The 24,573-nt window shown below is 33.5% G+C and overlaps 1 protein-coding gene and 1 pseudogene across 6 annotated transcripts in view; one reads left to right on the top strand and one right to left on the bottom strand.

Annotated features, from left to right (window-relative positions):
• Positions 1–3,831: 3,831 nt before the first annotated feature.
• Positions 3,832–24,573, top strand: part of LOC110817652 (uncharacterized) — an 85,771-nt gene continuing 65,029 nt past the window's right edge. Inside the window, exons 1-8 of one of the 5 annotated variants that reach the window (XM_088207739.1) lie at positions 3,833–4,111; positions 4,220–4,714; positions 4,797–4,946; positions 5,030–5,122; positions 6,291–6,338; positions 6,418–6,854; positions 7,042–7,646; positions 11,805–12,184. In XM_088207739.1, coding sequence (XP_088063865.1) covers positions 4,003–4,111; positions 4,220–4,714; positions 4,797–4,946; positions 5,030–5,122; positions 6,291–6,338; positions 6,418–6,854; positions 7,042–7,646; positions 11,805–11,826 — 1,959 coding nt within the window. In that variant the 5' untranslated portion in view covers positions 3,833–4,002 and the 3' untranslated portion in view covers positions 11,827–12,184. Of the gene's footprint in view, positions 4,112–4,219; positions 4,715–4,796; positions 4,947–5,029; positions 5,123–6,290; positions 6,339–6,417; positions 6,855–7,041; positions 7,932–11,804; positions 12,187–24,573 lie in introns of those variants that run through there. The other 4 variants (XM_088207743.1, XM_088207744.1, XM_088207742.1 and 1 more) reach the window with 4 other exon arrangements.
• On the bottom strand, positions 20,779–23,746 carry LOC110817651 (uncharacterized; annotated as a pseudogene). Its single transcript, XR_015813365.1, has 5 exons — positions 23,317–23,746; positions 22,902–23,240; positions 22,005–22,040; positions 21,475–21,911; positions 20,779–21,391 (listed from the first exon to the last, which is right to left on the bottom strand). The product of XR_015813365.1 is annotated as an uncharacterized LOC110817651 (transcript).

The following is a 24,573-nucleotide window of genomic DNA, read 5'->3' as shown; positions in this document are numbered from 1 at the left end:
GTCCCGGGGCCCACTAGGTCAATTTTAAAATTTCGGCACGGCAGCTCCATCATGCTCCAGCGACGGTGCCGCCGCCCGTGGCAGTGGTCTGCCTCGAGTCGGCTATTTTCGGCTATTTTTTGCCAAATTTGGCTGATTCGGCATCGATCCCTGCGAGAAAATACGTTAAAGAGCCTCAATTGGCTCAAAAAATACAAAAAAACTTAAACTCGCAGGCGACGGGCCTCTCCGGTGCGGCAGCTTCTCCAGCTTACGTTGCGGTTGGGTGTTTTGCTCCGGTCAACCTATAGAGAAGGACAGAGTGATCACAACGGTGGAAAAATTACACAGAATGGGAATCGAGAAGGGCCTCATCGGAGGCATTTTGTGAAATTTCTCGCGCCGCCGCCGCAGGGCTTTGCCTATATTTTTCGGCCAATTAGCCGCTCTTTTTGCTCTGATTTGGCCATGGATGTGCTTAAAATTGAATTTCGAATAAAAAAATATTTTTTTACCTTTTTTGGTGTTCGAAAAAAGCTTCGGTGCGACGGCGGGTGACGACAGTGTCCTTCCGACGGCCGGGTCTTCTTATCCGGCGAGGGGGTCTGGCGGCTAGGGTTAGGGTTTAGTATGGATGGGGGTTATTTATATCCGTCTGCTTTTGATCTGGGCCGTCCATCGCGTTTGATATAGACTGTCCGATCACGATTAAATAGAGAGTGAATCTACGTCATTTATCGCGATCTAATCTGGACAGTCAATCGCGATCCGCTCTAAGCCGTCCAATCGCGTTTGGAGAAGGAATGCATCTAGGCCGTACGTACACGCGGGAATGGATCTGGGCCGTTCGATCGCGGGCATACGGATTGCTCGCGTGGCCTCCCACGTGGCACTGCGTCAGCGTCCGCTGCCACACGTCACGTCCTGATTCGTCGAACCTGTTGACCAGGCGTCTAACGTGGTAAAACTTCTCTAAATTACTTTTTGATCCATATTTTCTGATTTTTCTTTCAAAAATACCTCCAAAATCTAAATTTTTACTAATTTTTTCTAAAATTATGTAAAATTTAATCATCTATCAATTTTACTTCATTTTTGCTCTAAATTAAAATTAAAAATTGAAAAATTAAGAATTTACATTTATAATTAAACTCTAAATTATAAAAAAATTAATTTAGGGTGTTACACCTATACCCCGTTTGGTAATGGGCACCACAATTAAAGACCGTCTCAATATCCTGTCCGGTATGAACATAATTAAACAACTCTCAACCCCGTCTCTATGGGACTTTTCAATCCTTGTATGACTGAGGACATATCCATGGTAGGATTACCCTATGTACGAAGTCCGTACACTCTTTCTCTTTATACTCGGTAATCCTTTGATTCATGTCATCATTTTACGCTTGTATTTAATTGTATAGTTCACTATTATCTAAACAATTACGAGCCCATAATACTTGCACATCAAATAATACAAGAGCATGTAATCCATGTTTCAATACCCATTAAGGGAAAAATTATAAATAAAAGTAAAATAAGAAGGGAAAAATAGAATAAAAATTCCATATGATGAAATAACATAAATAATAAAACAAAATGAATGAATTAAGGCAAAACAAAATAAAATAGAATGCAAGAATGAAGCGAAATAAAATAAATTAGAACAAAATAACACAAAACAAAATAAAATGGAATGGAGTAAAATACAACGATTCGAGATACGTGATTAATACATTGATTCTGTATAGACATAATGAAATAAAAATGAATACAGAATAGACAAACTGAATGAGAATAGAAAATTGAAAGATAAATAAACAAAGAGAACAAAAATAAAAATAAAAATAAAGAATAAAAAATAAGAATAAAACTAATAATCGACATAAACTGAATCAATTAACTGGCTCTATCGACAACCTGTATTTAATCATCAAGTAATTATAAAATCATTTAGAATCACTGCTTATTATCGATTAAACCTTAATTTAACTGTAAGAGAGGAAGGAGTTGAGGTATCCTTACCCAGTTTAGACGACGACGATGTCGTTCCTCATAGCCACTGGTTGTAGTGATCTTCTTCACCCTCGGTTTTCACTGTTTTCCCTTTCTTTCTTTCTTTCTTTCTTTTTTGGTTTAATGTGAACAAAAAATCACACCATTAGTGCCTAAGGGAAGGGGAAGGAAACAAAGAAAGGCAAACGGGCTTACTAAAATCGAGTCGAGTTTCTGATCGTAGACGCATACCTCTTCCCTCTCAGCTTACGACTTCCTTGGATTAATCTATGATGAAAATAGTTTAAAATGGTCGAGAATGGAAAAATAGAGAGAATGAGAGAAAATCACACTTACCGGGATCGGTTTCGACCTCTAACATAGCGATGTCACAATTGTGCCGCCGCCTGAATTGTCTCAAGTGTTCCTTGTTGCGTTTTCTTTGGTTGGCTAGTGGGTTAGGGTTTGGGAGGTCAGTTAAAAAAGGTTTAAATATCTCTTCTCATTTAATCTCAATCGTTCGATCAGGCTTACATGGCGCAATGGGAGTCGTTTGATCCGAGCCATTTAAGGAAAATTTGACTTTTCCTCTAGTGCGTGATTCAGACCGTCCGATCAATCAGCCTTACAGATCTGAGCCATTGATCATGCGGTTGTTGGATCAATTACGTGATCCATTTAGGCCATTCATTTAAATCTGGGCGGGGCGTGATTAGGATCATCCGTGTGCGCGGGAACAAGTGTAGACCATTCGATCATTTTGGCATACAAATCGCTAGCATGGACTCTCGCATGGAGAGCCTGCTTGCGCAACCATCACATGGTGCGCTCTGGTTCGCCATGTTGGGGACTCTACCTCCACGTGGTCTACTTTTTTTAAATTGCAGTTTAGCCCCTGCTTATCCAACTCTTCTTCAAATGGATCCCTATCTAGTTATGAAGGGGTCTTGATTTTGAAATTTGTTTTCAAAAGGTCCCAAATGGGTTTTCTTAGTTATTTCTTTGCATTTATTTTCGAATTTAATTTTATTTTAATATTACTGATATTATTATTATCATCATTTAATTAAATTTAAAATTATATTAAAATTGTTGTTTTATAACAAAATTTAACTATCTCCAATTCGAGATATTGCATTTCCAATCACTGTTCAATTGAATGATTGATATATTTATTCATTTATAGAGGATTTGAATTGTCCTCCTATATTTATTATAGTTTAGAGATTATTTCTATTTTATCATAATTAATATATTTATACTATCTAATTAATAAAATATTATACATTTTAAATAAATAATAGCAACAAATAATGGTATGAAAGTTTTTAAATTCCATATTGATTTGAAATAAAATTAAACAATTTCTTTTACGAGGTGGCATCCCTACTTTTTTGAAATTTCTCTTTCTACTTTTTCTTTCACAAGTGGCCTCACCGCCTTTCTTAAACATTTCTTTTTGATTTTTTTTTTTATAAATTTTATTGTTCTTGTTTTTAGTTTTCTCTTTGAAATTCTCTCTTTAAAGGTGATTTCAACAATTATAAATATTTTTTAATTTTTTATTTCCCAGTTTTTCCTTTTCTAGTTTTATTTTTATTGTTTTTTTCTTTACTATTTTCAATTATATATATATTTAAAATAAAATATGTCCGTTTCCAAATATTTATTTCATATTTTTTCAATTATTTCAACAAAATTTAATATTTTATTAAAAATTTAATTTTATTATTCTTATTTCTTACTTTTTTAATACAATATTTTTGAGATAATAATATAGTATATAATTTAATTGTATAGACATATAAGATTGTAGTGGCTAAAATATTAAACCATCTTTATTTCTTATCAGTTTAAAAGCATCTTCGTTTGTTTGTTTTTAAACAAAAGAAGTTATTCCAAACCTCTCAGTGACGAAAGTAGAGATACAGAGCTATTACACTTGTATTTATGTGTATATATTCGTCAAGTATATATGTTCGGACATAATTACGTGGGATAATTGGCAGAGGTTCCTGTGTCGATAATATGGATACGAGTCCTCCGGTTGCAGAGAACCAGAGTAGAGCGGACGAAACAACAGAAGAGCAGTTTAGAAGGCAATGGCAGCATCTTCTACTCGGTGCTTATGATTTCAGTAGGTGTCCAAATTACAAACTACCTCATTTATTTGATTTCTTTCCTGATTTTTGAACTTTCGGTTGTTTGATTTCTCGTTCGTTAACTCCATTTTCTTTGAATAAAGTGACTGGAATGCATCACAAACGCTATCGGCCTCTGTATTTGGCTGCTCTGAAAGGGGATTGGGAAAGTGCAGAGAGATTTTTGGCGAGCGATCCTAATGCATTGACAGCGAGAATCACAACACTCTCCCAAACTGCTCTGCATATTGCAGCCATCGAAGATCGATCTCACTTTGTTGAAAAGCTCGTACAGCTTATGTCCTCAGATGCACTCGCCATGCGCGACGATGCAGGCAATACTGCTCTCCATTACTGCGCTTCAATCGGGAAAAGCGTGATAGCTGCTCGAGTGATGGTGATGAAAAACCCTAATTTGACACAAATAATCAACAGTGAAGGATGCACGCCTCTTCATTTGGGAGCTATCTCAACAAGAGGGGAACAGATGGTTCGGTATCTTTCATCGGTCACTCAAATAAACGAGTATCCGGCGGGTTCATTTACTCCATCTTCGGCTGCTTTGCTCATTTCGATGCTAGCTCTTTCAGGATTTTACGGTGATTTCACTAATTAATTATCGGTTTGATGTTTATTGTATCTTGCTTGTGATCATGCTTTACTCTTTCTTTCCTTCAACAGATGTAGCGTTATCTTTGATTCAACGGCGTCCAGATTTAGCGACGGCCAGAACAGCTGATAATCTGACTCTTCTCCGAGCATTGGCATTAAGGGCTGAAGACTTCCCTAGTGGAACTAAGCTTGGAGTTTGGGAAAGCTGTATTTACCCATGTCAGTCCTCTTAATTTCTTAAATTTCCAAGATTAACAAAGGATTAATTAATTAATTAGTTAATTTAATTGTAATTGAAATAGTTGTGGGAATGGATTCTACACCACCATGGGAACTGGTCAGAAGCATGGTTGAAGATCCGGTTGATGATCATGGAAAAGAGGCAACCTCACCAGGTACTAATCGCTGCATTCATACTGTGATATAATTCATGCCTGATAACAAATACCCGAGTACGGAAAAGTATGTTTGATTTGATTGGACCAGCATCGTAATTATCTTTTCAAACTACATTACACAAATTTAAAATTCATCAATTAAACACAAACAATATTCTACATCACTACTTTTTATCTAATTTTGATATAATTTCCTTTTGCACTGTACTCTCACTTGAATTCTGTTTCTCTTTTATATAAATAATATTTAAATTTTATCAATTAAACAATTCCACTTGCCACAATTTGAAGACAAATAATATTCCTTATGTACATCACACTGACAAGCTTATGTATATATGTATATAGAGATTGTGTATTTTGTTTCTTATAATACTAAAAATGGAGTCTTAAAAATGAGTTTAAGAGAATAGTTAACCAAATTTTATAAGTTTGTTGTGGCAGCTTTTTGCATGTTCTTACATATCTGACAAACATTTAATTAATAGTATAAGATTTTATAGGTCGTAACTGCATTTCCCGGGAACTTTTTTATAGAGCTAATAAACGATGTTATAGAATGTCAAAGTCTAAATTACCCTTAAGCAATTTTTAAAATTTGAATATAAAATAAGAAATAATAAGTGAAACTAAATTATTATTTTACCTTTGATTATTATTTCAATCAATATAAATACTAACAAATGTATATAAAAAATATATATTCTGGAAGATCAACAAATAGAAAATAGAAAAATTATTTTTTTGGTCAGTTTTGACAGAATCAACAGCTTATAAGCTCTGTGTTGTTTGTTAAGTACATAAATAAACTAATACATACTATAAATTAATGTTAGCCAAATATGTCAACAAGTTATTACAGTTGAAGAGCTTATAAGTTATTTATAACAACTTATAAATTCTCAGAAATAAGTTAAGGTCAACAACCTCTAAAAAAAAGAAAAATGGTTTCATTTAACTTGACTATCTGTCTTACCTAGATAAAGATTCAAAACAAAAAAGAAAATACCCTTCTAGATAAAATGTGAATATATATTTTTAATTTATATCTATTAAATACACAAACAGTCTGATTATGCATTTAAAGGAAAAAAAAAAAACTTTTTACTATTTCATTTAGTATTGTTATTGAACTAAAAGAATATGGTTTTGCTTCCAATTGCAGCCTTCAAATGGTTTAGAAGCTTGTTTGAGACAAGTATTAAAATACTAGGTATGCAGCATCATTAAGGGTATCTTCACTAACATGAGAGCTCCTATGCATAGATAATTACCAAGTTCCTACATTGCAGTTCCTGGCGTCAAGCGAATTCAAGCTATAAAGATGAGGCAAAGATGCGTCATTGAGTTGGTGAAAGTGGTTTGCACACAAGCTTCAAACATGAATTTCATCCAAGCTTGTGAATTTTTCACTAGAACAGACATCCTGAATGTTGCAATATACTATGGAGTAGTGGAAATTATAAGTATAAGCCTCCAATATTTTCCTGATCTGTTTTGGTTACCCGTAGCACGAGAACGGAATCTGTTACAAGCTGCTATAGAAATGAGACAAGAAAATGTTTTCAATCTTCTTAAAGACATGAACATGAGTAGATCATTGGCTCTTCAATCTGATGGATCCAAAAACACTATCTTGCATCTAGCAGCAAAGTTGGCACCTCCGAGACAACTATCTTCTATTTCTGGTTCGGTTCTACAAATGCAGAGGGAGTTGCAGTGGTTTAAGGTAATAACTTTTTTCCTCTTTGATTACGGCAAGAAATAAGCTGCGATATTTTATTGTTTCCTTACTATCAAATTTACATATTTGTCAACTTATCTGCAGCACCCAATAATTTTTGTTATTAGAGTTGCCTACTAAATTGTAAGTTGAACCTATATTGACAATGCTGTGGGATATGTTTTATATATAGGAAGTGGAGAAATTAATGCCTCCCATGCTTAACAGGAACGCTCAAAACCACGAGAAGAGAACCGCATGGGAAGTATTCACCGAAGAACACAAGGAGCTAGTAAAGAAAGGAGAGGAATGGATGAAAGGAACATCAAATTCTTGCATGGTTGTTGCAACTCTCATTGCTACAGTTGCTTTTGCTGCTGCTTTTACTGTTCCGGGCGGCAACAAAGAGGATACGGGGATTCCATTTTTTCTTTGGACAAACTCATTTATGGTGTTTGTGGTGTCTAATTCAGGGGCTTTGTTTTTTTCTACCACATCTTTGTTGATGTTCTTGTCTATCCTAACTGCTCGTTACGCGGAGGAAGATTTCTTGAGGTCACTGCCGAAGAGGTTGATAATTGGTTTTGCCTCACTCTTTTTTGCCATAGCTGCAATGATGGTCGCTTTCTGTGCAACTCTGTCGATAGTACTTAGTGAGAGACTAAAATGGATCTCAATTCCCATTGCTTTGCTAGCGTCTTTCCCAGTTTCAATGTTTGCATTGCTGCAACTTCCGTTGTTCGTTCAGATGCTTCAATCAACATATGGATCCACCACTTTTCGCCCTCAAAAACTTTGGTAAACAACTGCACAACGATCCATTATTTTTGCATAATTCGTTCTTCTCTTTTAACTCTTTCCCTTTGATCGCTAAAATAGTTTAATTTTCTCTTATTTAGTGTATCACTTAACAATGACACCAATTTTACCTCTCAATTTGACGGGTGTGTTTGTGTGTATGTATACATATATATATATATATATATTTACTTTCAAGGAGTAAATCTTGTAACTAATCATAAATCATGATTGATGTAAAGTGTAAACACATTTTACAGGAGAAGAGAGGGTTATTCAGTGTTACCTTGAGCCTATATATATATATATATATATATATGTATATATATATTTTTTTTCCCAGTTTATTCCGGCTAAAATTTTAACAATAATGATTCTCTTTTTATTTTTTTTATTTCTTTTTGCACTTAAAGATTGCGAATATATCATTTATAATAAGTCTTAGAGATTTTTTTTTTTTTGATCATTTTTCTTTTTATAAGTAATGTCTCCTAACATGAAAAATCTATTTACTATAGTTTAATTTTTATAAAAAAACAAATTTATTCAAAATTAACGAATTTTAACGTAAAGGAAAATCGAATAGATTTCCGCTCAAATTGCATTAGTTGTTTGACATGTATTGTCAAATAAATAATGGGGTTTACTCAGTTTTTTGGTGCTCACTAATGACAATACATCTTGTTTTTTCATAGCATTCTAAGTGTCTCCATGTTGAGAGAAGTTATAGACAGTTTATGATATGTGAGAAACAAAATAATGGTCAAAACAGAATGACTAGAGGTTAATAACTAAGTTGTAGACAGTAAGGATAACATCCTTGTATATGGAAGATAGAGCGCTAAAATAGTACTAGACTGTGAAAAGAAATAGAAGAAGCCGTTAGCCAAGCTGGGGACAATATATTGAGAGTTTAGAAGAAATTTTTAGGAATCATGTCCAAATCTGCTAGTGGAACTCACCACCTTGAGACAATAGGATTCCCTGCAAGAATACTTTCGGTAATTCAACGTATTGGTGAGTATAGTATCACTCACTCATGAAAATTAGATTAGCTTGTTTGTCACTGGAGTGAAGTCAAAAACTGAGGGCATTAGTGAAAGCTTATTACCAAACATCCCTTCATCGAGCCTATTGGCTAGCTAAATTACAGGAAGAGGTTCTTTTAGCCATGCACTAAAGTATTTGAGGTTAGTCAAAACTGAGGGCATTAGTAACAATCACTGCACCTACACATTGCCAAACCACACAAAGACCCTTATAAAGAAACGTTTAAATGATCATTCCCTAACCACGTCAAATACCATACCTTTAATTAATCTAAACCCTCTGCTGCAAAACCGAATACCATCACAGCCGTAAACTCTGCAAGCCAAACTAAATTGTGAAACCAATATAAGCCAACCTTTTACACACTGATGTCTGACCGACCTGAAATAGTAGTGATTTTTACTAACCTCAAATACTTGTACCATGAAATTGAGCTCACAAGAATTGGGAGAGAAGAGACTAAAGAGCCTTTGTTATTTTTGTAATGAAAACAATCACATAGATCATAAATGCAAGAACAAGAAGCTGCTAACCATGTAGATATAGAGGATCAAGAAGTAGATCAAACTTTAGAAGGAGAACAAGAAGTGAAATAGTTTCAGTTGTCCATGTATGCCATTAAGGGAGTATAAAACCAACAAGTGCAACAAATTCAACGAGGATCAAGGGAATGATGGATAGAAGGTAGGTTCACTTGCTAGCAGATACAGGCAGCAATCGCAACTTTCTTGACAAAACTTTAGTAAAAGAATTAGCATGCAAGATCACAACCGCAGGGGAAAAAATTTCAAGCAAACATTTTTATGGTGCCAATGGGCAGTTCAGAAATAGTTTTGGGAATTTAGTGGCTGACCGAGTTGGATGACAATATCTGAAACTTTAAGCAACTAACGATGTTTGGAAGAGGAGATAGATGGGTAAGATTGGGAAAAGAAAGCAAACGGAAGTTAAACAAGTTTCCAAGCCAACATGATGAAACATAATTAAAAGTGAGTCTAGTGACATGATGAAACATAATTAAAAGTGAGTCTAGTGACCTACTCTGGACCATTTTTACCAGACAAGTACCAGAAACAACAACGGAGAAACTATAACCAGAACCTTTAGACAAACTACAACCTGTTGCAGCCTCTAAAACCTTGCCCCCATAAAAGTCGTTATCACCAAATCTAGTTAATAGACCTTTATAAGACGGTAAACATAAGGTCTTATAAGCACTTTCAAGAACAAAAAGATGTGATTGAAAAGATGGTCAATAAATTGATGGAATCAGGAGGAATTCGTGAAAGACAAAGCCTTTTCTCATCACCTATTGTATTAGTGAAAAAGAAAGATGGGTCGCGGAAAATGTGCATAGATTATAGACAGCTGAACGAATAAACTGTGAAGGACAAGTTCCCAATTCTTTGCATAGAGAAACTTTTCGATGAATTGGGGGGGGGGGGGGTTTGGGAAGGGGCTAATGGGTCTTCTCTAAGCCGGATTTGCAATTTTGTTATCACCAAATACATATATATGACAGAGGAAAACATACAAAAAATAGTCTTCTGCACTATTAGTTCTTAATGATGTCATTTGGGCTCACTTCTACGTTCCAAGCACTCATGAATAACTACTTAAACCTTTCCTTAGAAAATTCGTTATTATATTTTTAGATGATATTCTCATTTACGATTCAAATATTATTGATCACGCTCACCATTTAACTTAAGTGTTTACTCTCCTTAAACAAAACCAATATATGCAAAGAAAAACAAGTGTGTTCTTGGTACATTGGACATGTTATTTCAGCTCAAGATGTATCCATGTCCAGAAAAAATACAAGCCAGAAAGGATTCAAACAACCAACAATACCAAAGCAGCTCCGAGGAATTCTTGTGCTTACATGTTGCCATTGGATGTTCCTTCACCAGTATGGAAGTATTGCCAGACTACTCAATAATATGTTGGAGGGACATTTTCAGTGGGCAGCAGTAGTGATCCGATTCTTTTAAAAACTCAAGACTAAGATGATTACAGCTCCAATTCTAGCATTGTCTATCTTCAATGAGCAATTTATTGTAGAGGGACGCTTCTCAAGTGGGAATTAGAGTCATTTTCATGTAGAGGGGCCACCTAGTTGCTTTTATAAGCAATTGTTCTTCAATATAGAACCTTTTATTTTCAGTTTATGAGAAAGAACTGACGGCTCTTATTTTTGCGCTGTCAAAATGACAACATTATTTGATTGGGAGGAAATTTCTGGTATTAGTGGACCATCATAGTTTGAAGTATCTGTTTGAGCAGTGAATGACCACTACAAGCTAATTAAGATGGCTTCCAAACTGATGAGATTTGACTTCGAGATAGCCTACAAAAAAAGGGAAAAACAATGCTGTAGCAGATGCATTGTCCAGAAATCCTACATTTTATATTATGCAAGTTGCAAGTCTCGACTTACCTCAGTGCTGATGCATAGCATTCGACAAAGGTGGCAGCAGGATGCAACCATATACAAGCTTTTATCACTTCTAAATAGAGTCCAAACCCAATTTTCTATTCATGTTTCTGGAGGAAATGCTTAGAAAGAAAGGAAGACTGGTGATGGGAGTAGATCCAGACTTAATGGAAACCATTATCAAAGGTTTCATGTTGCATCCACCTCTAATCACTTTGGGGTTCACGCCACATCGTGGTCTTCTTCCATAACTAAATGAAAAAATTTTATGACCCAAACACAAATAACATTCAAATTAAAAGTATTAGTTGTGTTAAGCTAGAACATGTTTGCTTTTCTTTTTGTCAAAGAATTATTCAAATTATAGTTAAGTATCTTTTACTTAGTCAATTTAGTTAGGTAAGTTGTGATTACTTTTTTTCTTATTTGTTAGCCATGTATAGAGCTCTTAGTTGGATAGTAGGTATAATGGTAGAATTTATAGTCTGATTTTTAGCAGATGCAGTTTCTTTATAAGCTTATAAATAGGCACTTTCCCTGCTGATTAATATTCAGAAAAATCTGTTTCAGTATTCTATAAAAATTCTTCTGTTATTCAAAATTTTTTGTCGGTCTGTTCTTATTTTCCAACAAAATTAGTATTAGAGTTCACCAGGTTCACTGCTCACCAGGTGTTTTATAAAAGTTCTGTGAGAAAACTTCCATGGCAGCAAATAAAAGTAGCATGAATGTTACACAGCTCCTCATTCCCATCTTCAAAGGGGACTCTTTTGAGTTCTGGAGCATCAAGATGATGACTTTGTTCAAATCTCAAGACCTTTGAGACCTTGTGGAGAATGGGTGTGCTGACCCAGATGAGGAGAATCGGTTGAATTGAGACCTTTGATACGATCTTTTTTAAAGATTTCAATTGCAACTATGGTAAAGGAAGCATGGGAGACATTAAAGAGGGAATTTCGAGCTCAACAAAGATAATTACGGTTAAACTTCAGTTTGTATGCTGTAATTTTTAAACTTTATTTATGGAAAGTAATGAAATTGTACACAAGATTTTCTGTCAAGAATAATAGAAATTGTGAGTCAAATGAGATCCTACAGGGAGAAACTTCAAAATTAGACTGTTGTTGAAAAAGTTTTAAGGGGTTTGACTCTTAAATTTGATCATCCAGTCACTAACATTGAAGAATTAAAAGATTTTTATGTTTTTTTATTTGATGAACTAATTAGTTATTTACAAACACATGAGATAAGATTGATAAGATTAATTGATGAGAAGACATTTCAAGTGAAAAGTGACATGACTTCACAAGATAATGAGTCGAGAAAAGCAACTAATAGAGGTGGATATCGTAGTAGAGGAAGAAGCAATTGTAGAAATGGGCAAGCTAATTGTGGGCAATATTCAAACAAAAAAGCTATAATAAAAGTAACTCCTCAACCTGGAGTTCCACCTGAGGAAGCGAGGGCCGCGGTAGCTGCTGAATCTTCTACTGGTACATGGACAACTATATGGACCGATGGGCTTACCAGCCTTGATCGTTACAAAGGACGATGCTACAGCATCGAGCATGTTCCTGGAGAAGAAAGTCAGGCAGTATTCAATATCATTATTGCTAGAAGTCTAGGCATATGAAGATTGAATGCTCGAAACAAGAAAAACAAGCAAGTTATGTTGCATAAGACAAAGAAAAGAGGTGTTGTTCATGGCATATGAAGCTAAACATGTCGATTCAATTGCAAATGAAGTCTGGTATCTGGACAGTAGCTATTCAAGTCATATGACAAACCTATTCAAAGAGTTTGATGAGTCTCAAAAGACAAAAATAAGGTTTGGTACAATTCCTAAAGGCACTACTTGCAAGCAAAAGGCAAAGGTACAGTTGTTGTCACCACTTGCACAGGTAATGTTAAGCTTCTCCATGGTGTATTCTATGTTGCTAATCTGTCTCATAACTTATTGAGTGTTCGACAATTAATAGGCAGTGGGTATTCAATGTTATTTGATTATTCCTTTTATACCATTATGGACAAAGAATCGGAACAACCTATAGTTAATATTGAAATAACAGCAAATAAGAGGTTTCTCTTAACTATCTCTACTATAGAAATATTGAAAATAAACTGAAGAAAAGAAAATATTTTTTGATACAAATTTTTAACTGAAGAGATATTTTGAAATCAAAGAACATATACTTTCTATTCAATAAAAAAATATTAATACACAACAATACATTACCTATATATAGGTAGTGAAAACCGCCGATTAGTTTCTCTCTTCATAACTGCCCATTTATTATTCGAAATAATAATTTGCAAGCTAAGGAGACTCTTTAACTTTTAAAGAGTTAAAAAAATAATTTATAAATGAAGAAAACTTAATTAAAAGGTTTAAAATAATAATGAGTTTATTTATCTTATATGGAGTTAAGGATATAAATATTTCTTTTGATTTTTGTAGGTTAGGGTTCATGAATTAGACTTTAATATGAGTCTTTTAAGTTTGCCTTTGTAGTTGTGGTTCATAATTATCATTTATATATTTAAAATTTTGAGAGTTGTATTAGTATCTATATATAATCATATACTTGAAGGTTTGTAAAAAGAACTACAAATGAAAATTTGAGTTTTTTTATTAATCTCTCTTATTTCTTTCTTTCATTTTCTATAAAATATTATATTGAGCTGACCTATTTTATAAATTTTTTCAACAAAGTGGTATCAGAGCGTGATTTCTTAATTCTAAAATTCTAGAAATATGACTAGTAATAATTTATTTTTCTTTTAATTGCCTTATTTTACAAAAAAAAAAACTATGAAAGTTAGTGTTTTCGCATGAAAGTCACACTTGGCCCATAATATGCATGAAATATTGTAAACAAAGATCTTACTCCACCCAAAAATAAAATATTTTTTACTCAAAATGAGACGGATGCTTTGGCAAAAATAAGGAAGAATGATCAACAAGTCCTTGCTCTCATCCATCAAGGATTAGATGAATTTATATTTTTAAAAGTGGTCGATGCTATCAAGTGAAGGGTGTCAAATCCATCCAAAATAAATTTCTACTCAAACAACAAAATAATATTGTAATAGCAGAGAATATGGTTAAATCCATAGGAAATTGATTCCTAATATTCTTTTAGGATTAGCGATAAAGTAAAAATGAGCAAGGGGGCTTTTGTTTTGAGTTGAAATTAAACAACCAATATAGTAACACAAATTAGTAAATAAAAGTTAATTAAATGAAATTGGCAGAAAACAACTCAACAAATTAAATAAAATAAGAATCAATTATGAATAGATTTCAATCAAATAAATAATATTAGTTTCGATATACAAGATTGATTATTGATGCAAAAATAATTCATATTAATTTTCTATAAATCGATTCTAATTATTAGATACGCTCCTAATAACCAATCTTTTCTTAATTCTAAATTAATCAAGAGACACTCGTTTTGCTAGTGAACAATCTCGAAGATGCTTCTAGAATTTAATTTTTTAACAACATTAAGAAGTAGAAAGATCCGATTCTAACCAATGAACTCAACCGCACAGTTCATTCAAATTATATTATATATCTTTTTAGTGTGAATACTAATTTATCACTAGTTATCAGGATATCCTGAACAATTACAGATTTGAAATTTTCGAATGGCGATATGCTATTATGTTAGACGCAAAATGGGTTCTATTACAACGAATAACAAATAATAATTTTCGTATGTATAGAAGAATATATAAATATTGAAAACAAAAAAGAATAAAAGTAAAGCAATTAGATCTCACAGTCCTGAAATTGAAATTTCAATTATATCTTTAACTAAAAAATATGAGTACTTAACTGCTATAATAAGTTTAGTACACCAACAATTGTTTAAAATTGAAAAGAAAATATTACAGAAAAACAGAGAAAAAATCTACTCGTCTTCTTCTTCTTATTTTCCCCAGCTTTATTGTGTCCCCTTTTCTACTTCTATTTAAAGAGTGAAGCTATGTGCAGTTAGGGTTTTTCTTCCCCTGATTTCGACCTTCTTTCTATTTTTAAAAATATCTTTTTTACTTGGTTTTCCCCTTCTGCTCTTTTTTTTTGAGTTTGAAAGAATCTTGAAAAATTAATATTTGCTACTGCCACTAGGGTGCAAATGTTGCTCAAGGCTTAATTGTGTATGAACTAATATCTCCTGTCATTGTTAGGGTGTAAGTTTTGCCCAAAGCTTAACCGTGTATAGATGAACTTTTTTGTGCATAAATTAGTTCAACCAGGGACTTTTCTGGAATTGGCTCCTACATTTATACCTGCATTAGAATTCAACAAAATTCCTTCTATTAGCCAGTAATTTAGTCTAAATATACCCTCAAACCAAGGTAAAATTATATTTATGCACACTATCACCAACGTAAAGCATGCTTGGGAGATTTCGAAGAATTCCTTCCAAAGAATTGACAAGGTTAAGAAGACGTTACTCTAAACTTTACGAGGCAAATTTAAAGTTCTGCAATTGAAAGATGTTGAATCTATTTTAGATTTTTGCTTATTGATAAAGTTTACAGTGCGCCAAATAAGATATGTTGAGATGATGAAGATGTTTGTATGGTGCAGAAAACTCTTCAATCTTTGCTGTCAAAATTTGATATGTGATGTGTGTCATTGAAGAGTCAAAAAATCTATACACTTTGACGTTTGAACAATTAGATAAATCACTACAAGTTCATGAAGACAAAATAAAGATAAGAAGTGTCTTTGGAGGAAATTCTCAAATCAAAGGTTTCTTTGAATGATGGTGGAAAGTAAAGAGGATGTTGAAGAGGTAGAGTATATGGTCATGATCATGGTCATGGCCAAGTGTCTAAAAGAAATGTTACTCAAAATATTGCCAAAAAATAAAGATAAAAGCCAATAATCAAGTAAAGGCCGTGGAAAAGGAATAAGAAGAGATAACTATAGAAATTCTAAAAAGTCCACTGTTGAACGTTACAACTATCATAGATTTAGATATCAAAATACTAATTTGATTACTAAGGTGTATATGTCAAAGAATAAAATATTTCTTTTGAATCTTAAGACTATTGAAGCAAGATGCTTGAAGGCCAGTACAAAAGATAAAGCATGGTGTTGGCATGTGAGATTTTACCATTTGAACTTTGGTGCATTCAAGGCAATGGGAGAAGAAAATATGGTGAATGAGATGCCCTTGATTAACCATTCTAATCAATTGTGTGAAGCATGTCCACTTAAGAAGTACTCAAGAAGGAGTTTTCCAAAAAGAGCCACTACAAGAGTAGCCAAACGACTTCAACTTGTGCATGCCGATGTTAGTGGACCAATAAATCCACCTTCATTTAGCAAACATAAATACATTTTATTATTTATCAATGATTTTAGTTGGAAGATTTGGGTGTATTTTTAAAAAAAATATATATTTTTGCATCTTTTAAACTTTCAAAAATTTTGTAGAAAAAGATTTTGATAATGAAATAAAATCTTTGAGAACCAATAGAGGAAGTGGATTTCACTTCTAAAGAATTCTAAGAACCGATAAAATCTTTAACTGTTCTAAGATCACCACATAAAATGGAGTTACGGAGAGAAAGAATAGAATTATTCTTAATATGGCTAGAAGCATTAAGAAAGCTAAAAGCATGCCCAAAGAATTTTGGGCCGAAGCAATTTCTTGTGCAATATATTTGTCTAACAGATCTCCAACATCAAGTGTAAAAGACAAAATTCCCCAAGAAGCATGGAGTAGGATTAAGCCTAGTGTTAATCATTTATGAATTTTTAGAAGCATTATATATGCTCATGTTACGTAACAAGAGAGATGCAAACTCGATGATTAAGTGTCAAGCATGTTTTCATTGGGTATGATGGAAATTCAAAATGCTGCAAGTTGTACAATCCAAGCAATGAGAAAATTATGGTGAATGGAGATGTTGAATTTGATAAAAAGGCGACTTGGAATTGGGAAAAGCAAGAAGAAAATATTTATGATTTCTTTCTATATTTTGAAGAGAAAAATCGAGAGAACATGGTGTCTTTGCAAGAGATAACTCCACCCCCTTCTCAAGAAAACTCAAATGAAAAGTCATGAACGATTAAAGTCATGAAAGATTAAGAGCATTCAAAATCTCTATGATGAAACTGAGATCACTAACTTTGATACAAATGATTTATTTTGTATTTTTCTTGATACTGAACCTATGAATTTTGATGAAGCCATGAATGATGCAAAATAGAGACAAACCATGGAATAAGAGATCAAATCCATAGAAAAGAATAGCACATGGGAGCTATCAACTCTTCCTAAAGGACATGAAGCTATTAACATCAAATGGGTATACAAGGCAAAGAAGGATTCTCAAGGAAAGAGGAAAAAGTGCAAGGCAAGACTTGAGGTTAAAAGAAACAAGCAGAAGCATGGAGTTGATTATGATGAAGTTTTTGTACTAGTTGCTTGCATGGAGACTGTTCGGTTCCTATTAGTTATTTAAGCTCAAATGAAGTGGAGAATTTGCTAACTTGATGTGAAGTTGGCATTTCTCAATAACTATCTTAACAAGGAGGTTTATGTAGAACAGCCATTGGGTTTTGTGGTTGAAGGGTATGAAGATTAAGAGTTGAAATTAAAGAAAGCTTTGTATAGGGTAAAGCAAGCTCCAAGGGCATGGAATAGATGTATAAACAAGTATTTTGAAGATAATGAGTTTGTTCATTGTCTTCATGAATATGCTCTTTATGTGAAGTATCATGCTAACGATGATATTCTATTTGTGTCTCTGTATGATGCAGAACCCAGGATCAACAGCGGAATCCAAAACCTACACTCAACAGGGGAGTGAAAACCAATGTAATAGGGATAAATGAATTAATTAAAACGCCACAAGAAAAATTTTGATAAATTAAAATTAATTTAAAAAATAGATTAATGAGAACACCAGAAGTTCTCTTAATAAGTAAATACCAATTTCCACTCAACAAAAAGATTAAAGGAAACCTTACTATTTGAAACAAAAACTTTATGATTTTATTATTTTCAAACTTCAATAAATAGAACTGTGAATTGATGAACTATTTATAATGTAGGCTATGTGAATAATAAGGAAAATAATCTCCTAATTTAATGTAAATATTATATAAAAAATTAAATTTAGAATATAATAGAAAATCTAGCAAAATTAAGAGAATTACAACTAAAATATGATAGATATTGTCTCCCTTTGTAGAAATCTTTTTAAATAAGAAATATTTCAATTAGTTGTGGCTGATTTAGGGGAAGGAATTTAAATATATTTTCCTTTTTCGCAAGATTTGGCATTTAAGAAATTTTTCTCTTTTCTTTTTAAACAAGCTTGTGATTTAGGATTAATTTCCTCCCTCGATTGATTATCTCTCTTAAGAAGAAAGACTTCTCCGGGATTAAGGAAGAAAATTCCATGAGAGTTTTTTCTTTTCTTGCTCACATCATCTCCTCTCTCTTCAAAAATACTTCGTCATCGAATCAGATAGTCCTTATATTGAGATTTCACCAATTTTATTTTCTTTGAAAAATTGTCATCGAGTGGGACGTTGTATAAGGTCATTATGAAAATTCGTAACTAACGGTTAGCAAAGAAAATAATACCCACTCATGTGTTTCACTCTTGTGTTTCCCTTCTCTCGAATTAAACTAATAAATTTTTGTTTAGAACACTTCAAGGAAGCATAAGAAGGGAGAGTGGTAACACAATTCTAAAAATAATGAGTTTAAACATATGAATGAAGATAATTTATTTTTTATGCATGATACTAAGTAACCGGGATGTGAATTGGCTACTTAAAGATGTAATGGAACAAAAATACAATGAAAGGAAGAAACTTAGAGGACAAGAAGAACAATGTGGCTATGATTTTTTTTTTGGAACTATGAAGAATAACAAATATGTAAGGATAAATACAAGATAGTAAAATTTATCTTGAGTCTAAGCTTTAAAACTAAAATCTTTCTTCTTGACATGCACTCATAAGAGAATAAAAATTAAGGTAATAGGGATAAATGAATTAATTAAAATGCAACAAGAAAAAACTTAATAAGTTAAAATTAATTTAAGAAATAAATTGATAAAAACGCCACAAGCTACCTTAATAAATAAGTACTAATTCCTCACTCAACAAGAACGTTGAAGGAAACCTCACTGATTAAAACTAAAATTTTGTAATTTTATTATCCTCAAATTTCAATGAATACAACTGTGAATTGATGGTTTATTTGTAGTGTAGCCAATGTGAATAAAAAGGAAAAATAATTCTAATTTAATAAAAATATTACACAAAAAAATAAATTAAGAATAAAATAAAAGAACTAACAAAATTAAAAGAATTACAACTAAAATATGATATATATGAATGAGAAGCTACAGGTTGAAGATGAGACTGGAAAAAGGAGATGTTGGTCATCATAGAAGTCTATTGGGATGACTAATTTATATAACTCACACTAGGCTAGATATAGCATTTTCTGTTGGTGTTGTTTTCAGGTTTATACACTCTCCTACAAAGCATCATCATGGTGCAGCAAAGAGAATTATGTGGTATATTGCTGAAAGCACTGAGTACGGGATTTGGTATTCTAAGAATTCATAATGCAAGTTATTTGGGTATACAAATAGTGATTGGGGAGGCTGCTTGGATGACAGAAAAAGCACCTCAGGCAATATGTTTTCTCTTGGGTCTGAAGCTGTTTCATGGAGTTCAAAGACGTAGACAACTACAACTCTTTCCTCTACAAAGGCAGAATATGTGGCTGCTACTTCCGTCGCATGTCACAGGATTTGATTAAGGAAATTACATGCAAATTTTGATCAAGAAAAGAAGAGTGCAACAGAAATTTTCTGTGGCAATAGTGCTTTAATCACAATGACTAAGAATCCAGCTTTCCATGGAAGAACAAAACACATAGATTTACGTCATCACTTCATCCGTGATTTGGTCACAAGTAGGGCAATTATTCTGAAATTTTACAACACAAATGAGTAAGTAGCTGATATATTTACCAAAATACTTTTTTATGAAAAATATATTTATTTTAGATCTAAAATTGATGTATGTAATTTTGAATCAAAGGGAGAATGTTGAAGAATGATTCAAAATTACAGTTAAATTTCTTTCACTTAGTCAATCTAGTTGAGTAATTTGGGATTAGTTTTTTTCTTATTTGTTAGGTATGTATCTCTTAGTTGAGTGCTGGACATAGTGATAGGATTTATGGACTGATTTTTAGCAGATGTAGATTCTTTGTAAGCCTATAAATAGGCACTTTCCTTTGCTGATTAATAGTTAGAAAAATCTGCTTCAGTATTCTACAAAAGCTTCTATTATTTGAACTTTTTTGTTGGTCTGTTCTTATTTTCCAACACTTTTTGCAACTTAAGGATTACAAAAGGACAATGCATCTAACCCCATGTCAAGACACTCTTTGACACATTCGATATTTCTAATATTTTAAAGAATTGAAGTTTTGATAAAGAAAAACTGAAGCTTTAATTCGTAGTCTTCGAAGAATTTCAGTACATGTAATACCAATGTTAGCTGCAACAAATTTTTGAATATTTTTCAAAGAATTAAGAAAAAAAAGTAATCAATACATGATATGTGATAATATGAAGAAGCTAGTAGATCATTCTTTTGCTTTTCTTACCAAAAATACCAGGACCGTCCGTAGAATAGATAATATCCAGAAGAAGAGGAAACTGTAAGGTGACAAATAAGGAAACTGGCAAACAAGCTGACAGACATACTGACACTAAGTACCCAAGTATTTTTATTACCAAACATGAGAAAATTTGTGGATCCAAAAGCGACCATCATAGATGTTATGGACAGGAAGAGGGTAACCAAACCGAATATCAATCTCTTTGGCAGAGCAAAAAGGAAATCTTCTTCTGCATATCGCGCTGTGAGGATTGACAAGAACATTAAAATTGCAGCAGTAGATGAGAAAAGAGAAAGTGCATCTGAAACTGCAAAGATAGTAAAGGCTTTTTCCTTGGAGAAATTGGGCAGACAGCCATTGTTATTACCACCAGGAACAGTAATGGCTGCTGCAAATACTACAGTAGCAATCAATGCAGCTGCTACTGTGCAGGAACTTGCAGTGTCTTTCATCCATTTCTCTCCTTCTTTGATCAAATCTTTATGTTGCTCAGTGAATACAATTCTTGGTTTTTTCCCCTCATTGTTTAGACTTTCTTTATAGATGGGTTCAACAAATTTCTCTACTTCCTGCCAATTAAAGCTTAATTTTCAACTTAGAAGGGAATTTCAGACTTTCAAAACAAAAGTTTTATGGTATAAATTATGATCACCTTAAACCAATGTAACTCGTGCTGCATCTGCAGGGCTGCACCAGAGATGAGATTTAGCTGGTGGAGAGGTGCTATATGTCCAGCCAGTTGCAATATGTTGTTTCCAAATTTGTCAGAAGATTGTGTTACAAATTGCTTATGTCCACTGGTCTGATATATTAGATTAAATACATTTTCATGACGCTCTTTTACTGCCAGTTGGAATATGCACTGTCTACTTTCGATGTCAGGAAACCAAATAGCCATTGGAAATGAATCCAAGATCTCTTCAACAACTTCATGGATTCCGTGTCTAGCAGCCGACAGAAAAGGTGGTATCAAGATTTTGCAAGATTTGACAAAATCAAATTTACTTTCTTCCTGGCCCAGGATTTTCAGTAATTGAAGTGATTTCTGGTGGATTGATTTTGTTTCCTGGATTCTCTTGATGCATGATACTGTAATTAACGTTAAGAATATGGATCAAAATGATAGTGGGTTTAAATTTTTATATAAAGCTTATTGTATCAATATTTTGTTGTGTTGTATACCTATAGCAATAACTTCCCATAACTTTTGCCACAAAACTGTAACAGCAGAAAGCCAAGGCCGTTAGGAAAAAACAAAATTTTAACAACTGTTAGAATAAGTAATGGGTGAGAGAATTTACCATAAATAGACACTTCTCTGCAGAGAAATTGGAAGTAGTAGCTGATTCATATTGGTTGATGAGTTTCATCAGATTGCCTCTCCACGTCTCTTGTTTGTGGAATGCTTGGTAAATTATGTCTCTTTACGGGAACACCTGGTTAATGCAACAAAATTTTATGGCTGCACATGTATTCTCCGTAGACAACATTATAGACAACAGAGTGGATGTTCCATAAACAAAACTTACAACAGTAGATTGAGCGCCGAAAAAAGTTGAGGTGACTTCCACTTGGGAAAGCAGCAGGTTTTGTAATGAGTGTAGTGAGTGGAGATTGATTGTGAAACATCGGGGTGGTAGCTAATTAAGGGTAACGTTGAAGGAGATACAAAGCTACATCTATCGATTACACAAATTATGTTGGTATTTATTATTAAAGTATAAATAATTGATTAAACATTTTTTCACGATAAATTTTATGGATAATCAATTCAATTATTAGAGTTACGATGTTAGAGTTTAAATTTTCACTGTCCTTAGGCTAGTGAGTTTGTGTTTGATCACATTTTCAACTTAGTAAACTTAAAATAATTGATTCAATCAACTGTTATGAAGATAGTTTTGAAATTTTTACTTACGGAAAAGGTCAGAAAGTATTACATAACCAAGGAGCGTGGCACCAGATTCGTTGGCAAAAAAATGTAAGGCTCTACATCATCCCTGGTGACTTCTAACAAATAATTGAGTAACTCTCTGTGACCGTACTGAGCAGCCACATGGAGAGGTACAAAGCCCTTTTAATTAGAAATATAAACCAACCCTGGATTCTTAGCCACCATCAATTTAGCTGCTTCAGTGTTGCCAACAATGGCAGCTAGGAAAGGGGCTGTTTGGCCAACACGACTTTTATGTTCAAGTGCAGCTTCCGGCATTAATTCCAACAGTTTCTTCACAAAATAAATGGATCGTCCAGTCCTCACCGTAACATGGAGAGTTGTTTCTCTTGCAGGATTAATTTCAGATGTGACTGCTTCTGGATCGTTGTCAAAGAATCTTCTTGCACTGTCCCAGTCGCTCTTCAATGCTGCTTTGTATAATGGCAGGTAGTAACCAGAATTGTTCATGGCTTCATCATCATCTGTTATCAAGAATCAAAACAGTGATTAATCTCTTCAATCTTGTTGGTGTTTTCAGTAGTGTATTGGAGAGCTTACCAAATTGGCTAAAGTCCTTATCATGAGTTTCTGATGAGGACTCCAGTATGGCTTCCATGATTTTGCTTCTGATTTCATCTTATGTACCAGCCCTATCCGTTTTGCGGCTTCCTGCTGCTGTTTTCAGCAAACTGAAAAGGAGGTTAGAAGATGGCTAGAATCTGCTATCTTCCGTCAATTGTCAAACACAAGCCATATATATATATATATATATATATATATTCAAGATGTATCCCATTTTCTCCATGGAAATGCACTAGTCGAGTTTCTTGGACAGCTTACCAGCTGCATTGCTTTCAGTTATATCATCATCTTGCTTTGAGGAAAGAGAGGCTGCCATTATTGCCGCCATTAGTTTGCTTCGAAAGTCATCCGAAACTTGTCTTGAGAATTTGCTTCCCTCTCCTTCACCATTCTCCCTAGCTACCTTTTCCTGATCTGCTGAAATTAAAAATCATTAATTGATTGAGTTCGCCATAAATTGCATTCTGTCTTTAAATGCCTGGTTTTGGCCGTTTTTAACGACTCCACATATATGGTCAGGCATATATATATATCTATAGCAGTATTTAAAAATCGTATGTAGTACGTACAAATATAATAGAAACAATGATTACATAAGTGGGCGAGTTGTGGCCAACAGAATTGTGTTTTATTATAAGTTAAATTGGTGATTCCCTCCCAGAAATATGTAGAACGTATATAGTCCTGGAATTTTTTTGTGTTTGGGAAGATGGAAAAGGAAATTATATATGCATATGCTCATCACGTATTAATTGAAGACTGGAAAAAATGTAGTAGTTGTCAAAAAGAATGAAAATTTATGAAAAGCCATGTGTAATGTAATAAACAAGGTGAGGTATATTCTGGGATGAAAGCCTTCTTATCATTGATTTGTTCATAGGATATTCTGTATAAATCGCAGAGATATATTCTGGAAAACATGCATTCTGTATTTAAGAGAATGTAATAAACTCCGTAGCCCCTCTTCTGCTCAACAGAATTTGATTCAATTTTAAATTAAAATTAACTTGATCTGACAGAGAACAAAAGAATTGGGATAGGTCTTAATTTTTGTTTTATCGGCGAGGTCCTCAATGAGGTAAAACGCTCTGAATTCTCACACAAAAGTCCAGGAAAATTTCTCCTGGAGAAGCAAAACCACTTTCAGGATTTGAAGTTGTTCAAAACCAAGATACTGGAAATGTTGTTTCCGTGAAGAAAGATGGATTACTTAAATAGTGCACATGTCTTCCA

The sequence above is a fragment of the Carica papaya genome, chromosome 7 (assembly GCF_054855325.1).
Source record: "Carica papaya isolate Zhongbai chromosome 7, ASM5485532v1, whole genome shotgun sequence".
Lineage (NCBI taxonomy): Eukaryota > Viridiplantae > Streptophyta > Magnoliopsida > Brassicales > Caricaceae > Carica > Carica papaya.
This window is presented reverse-complemented; position numbering and strand designations above follow the sequence as displayed.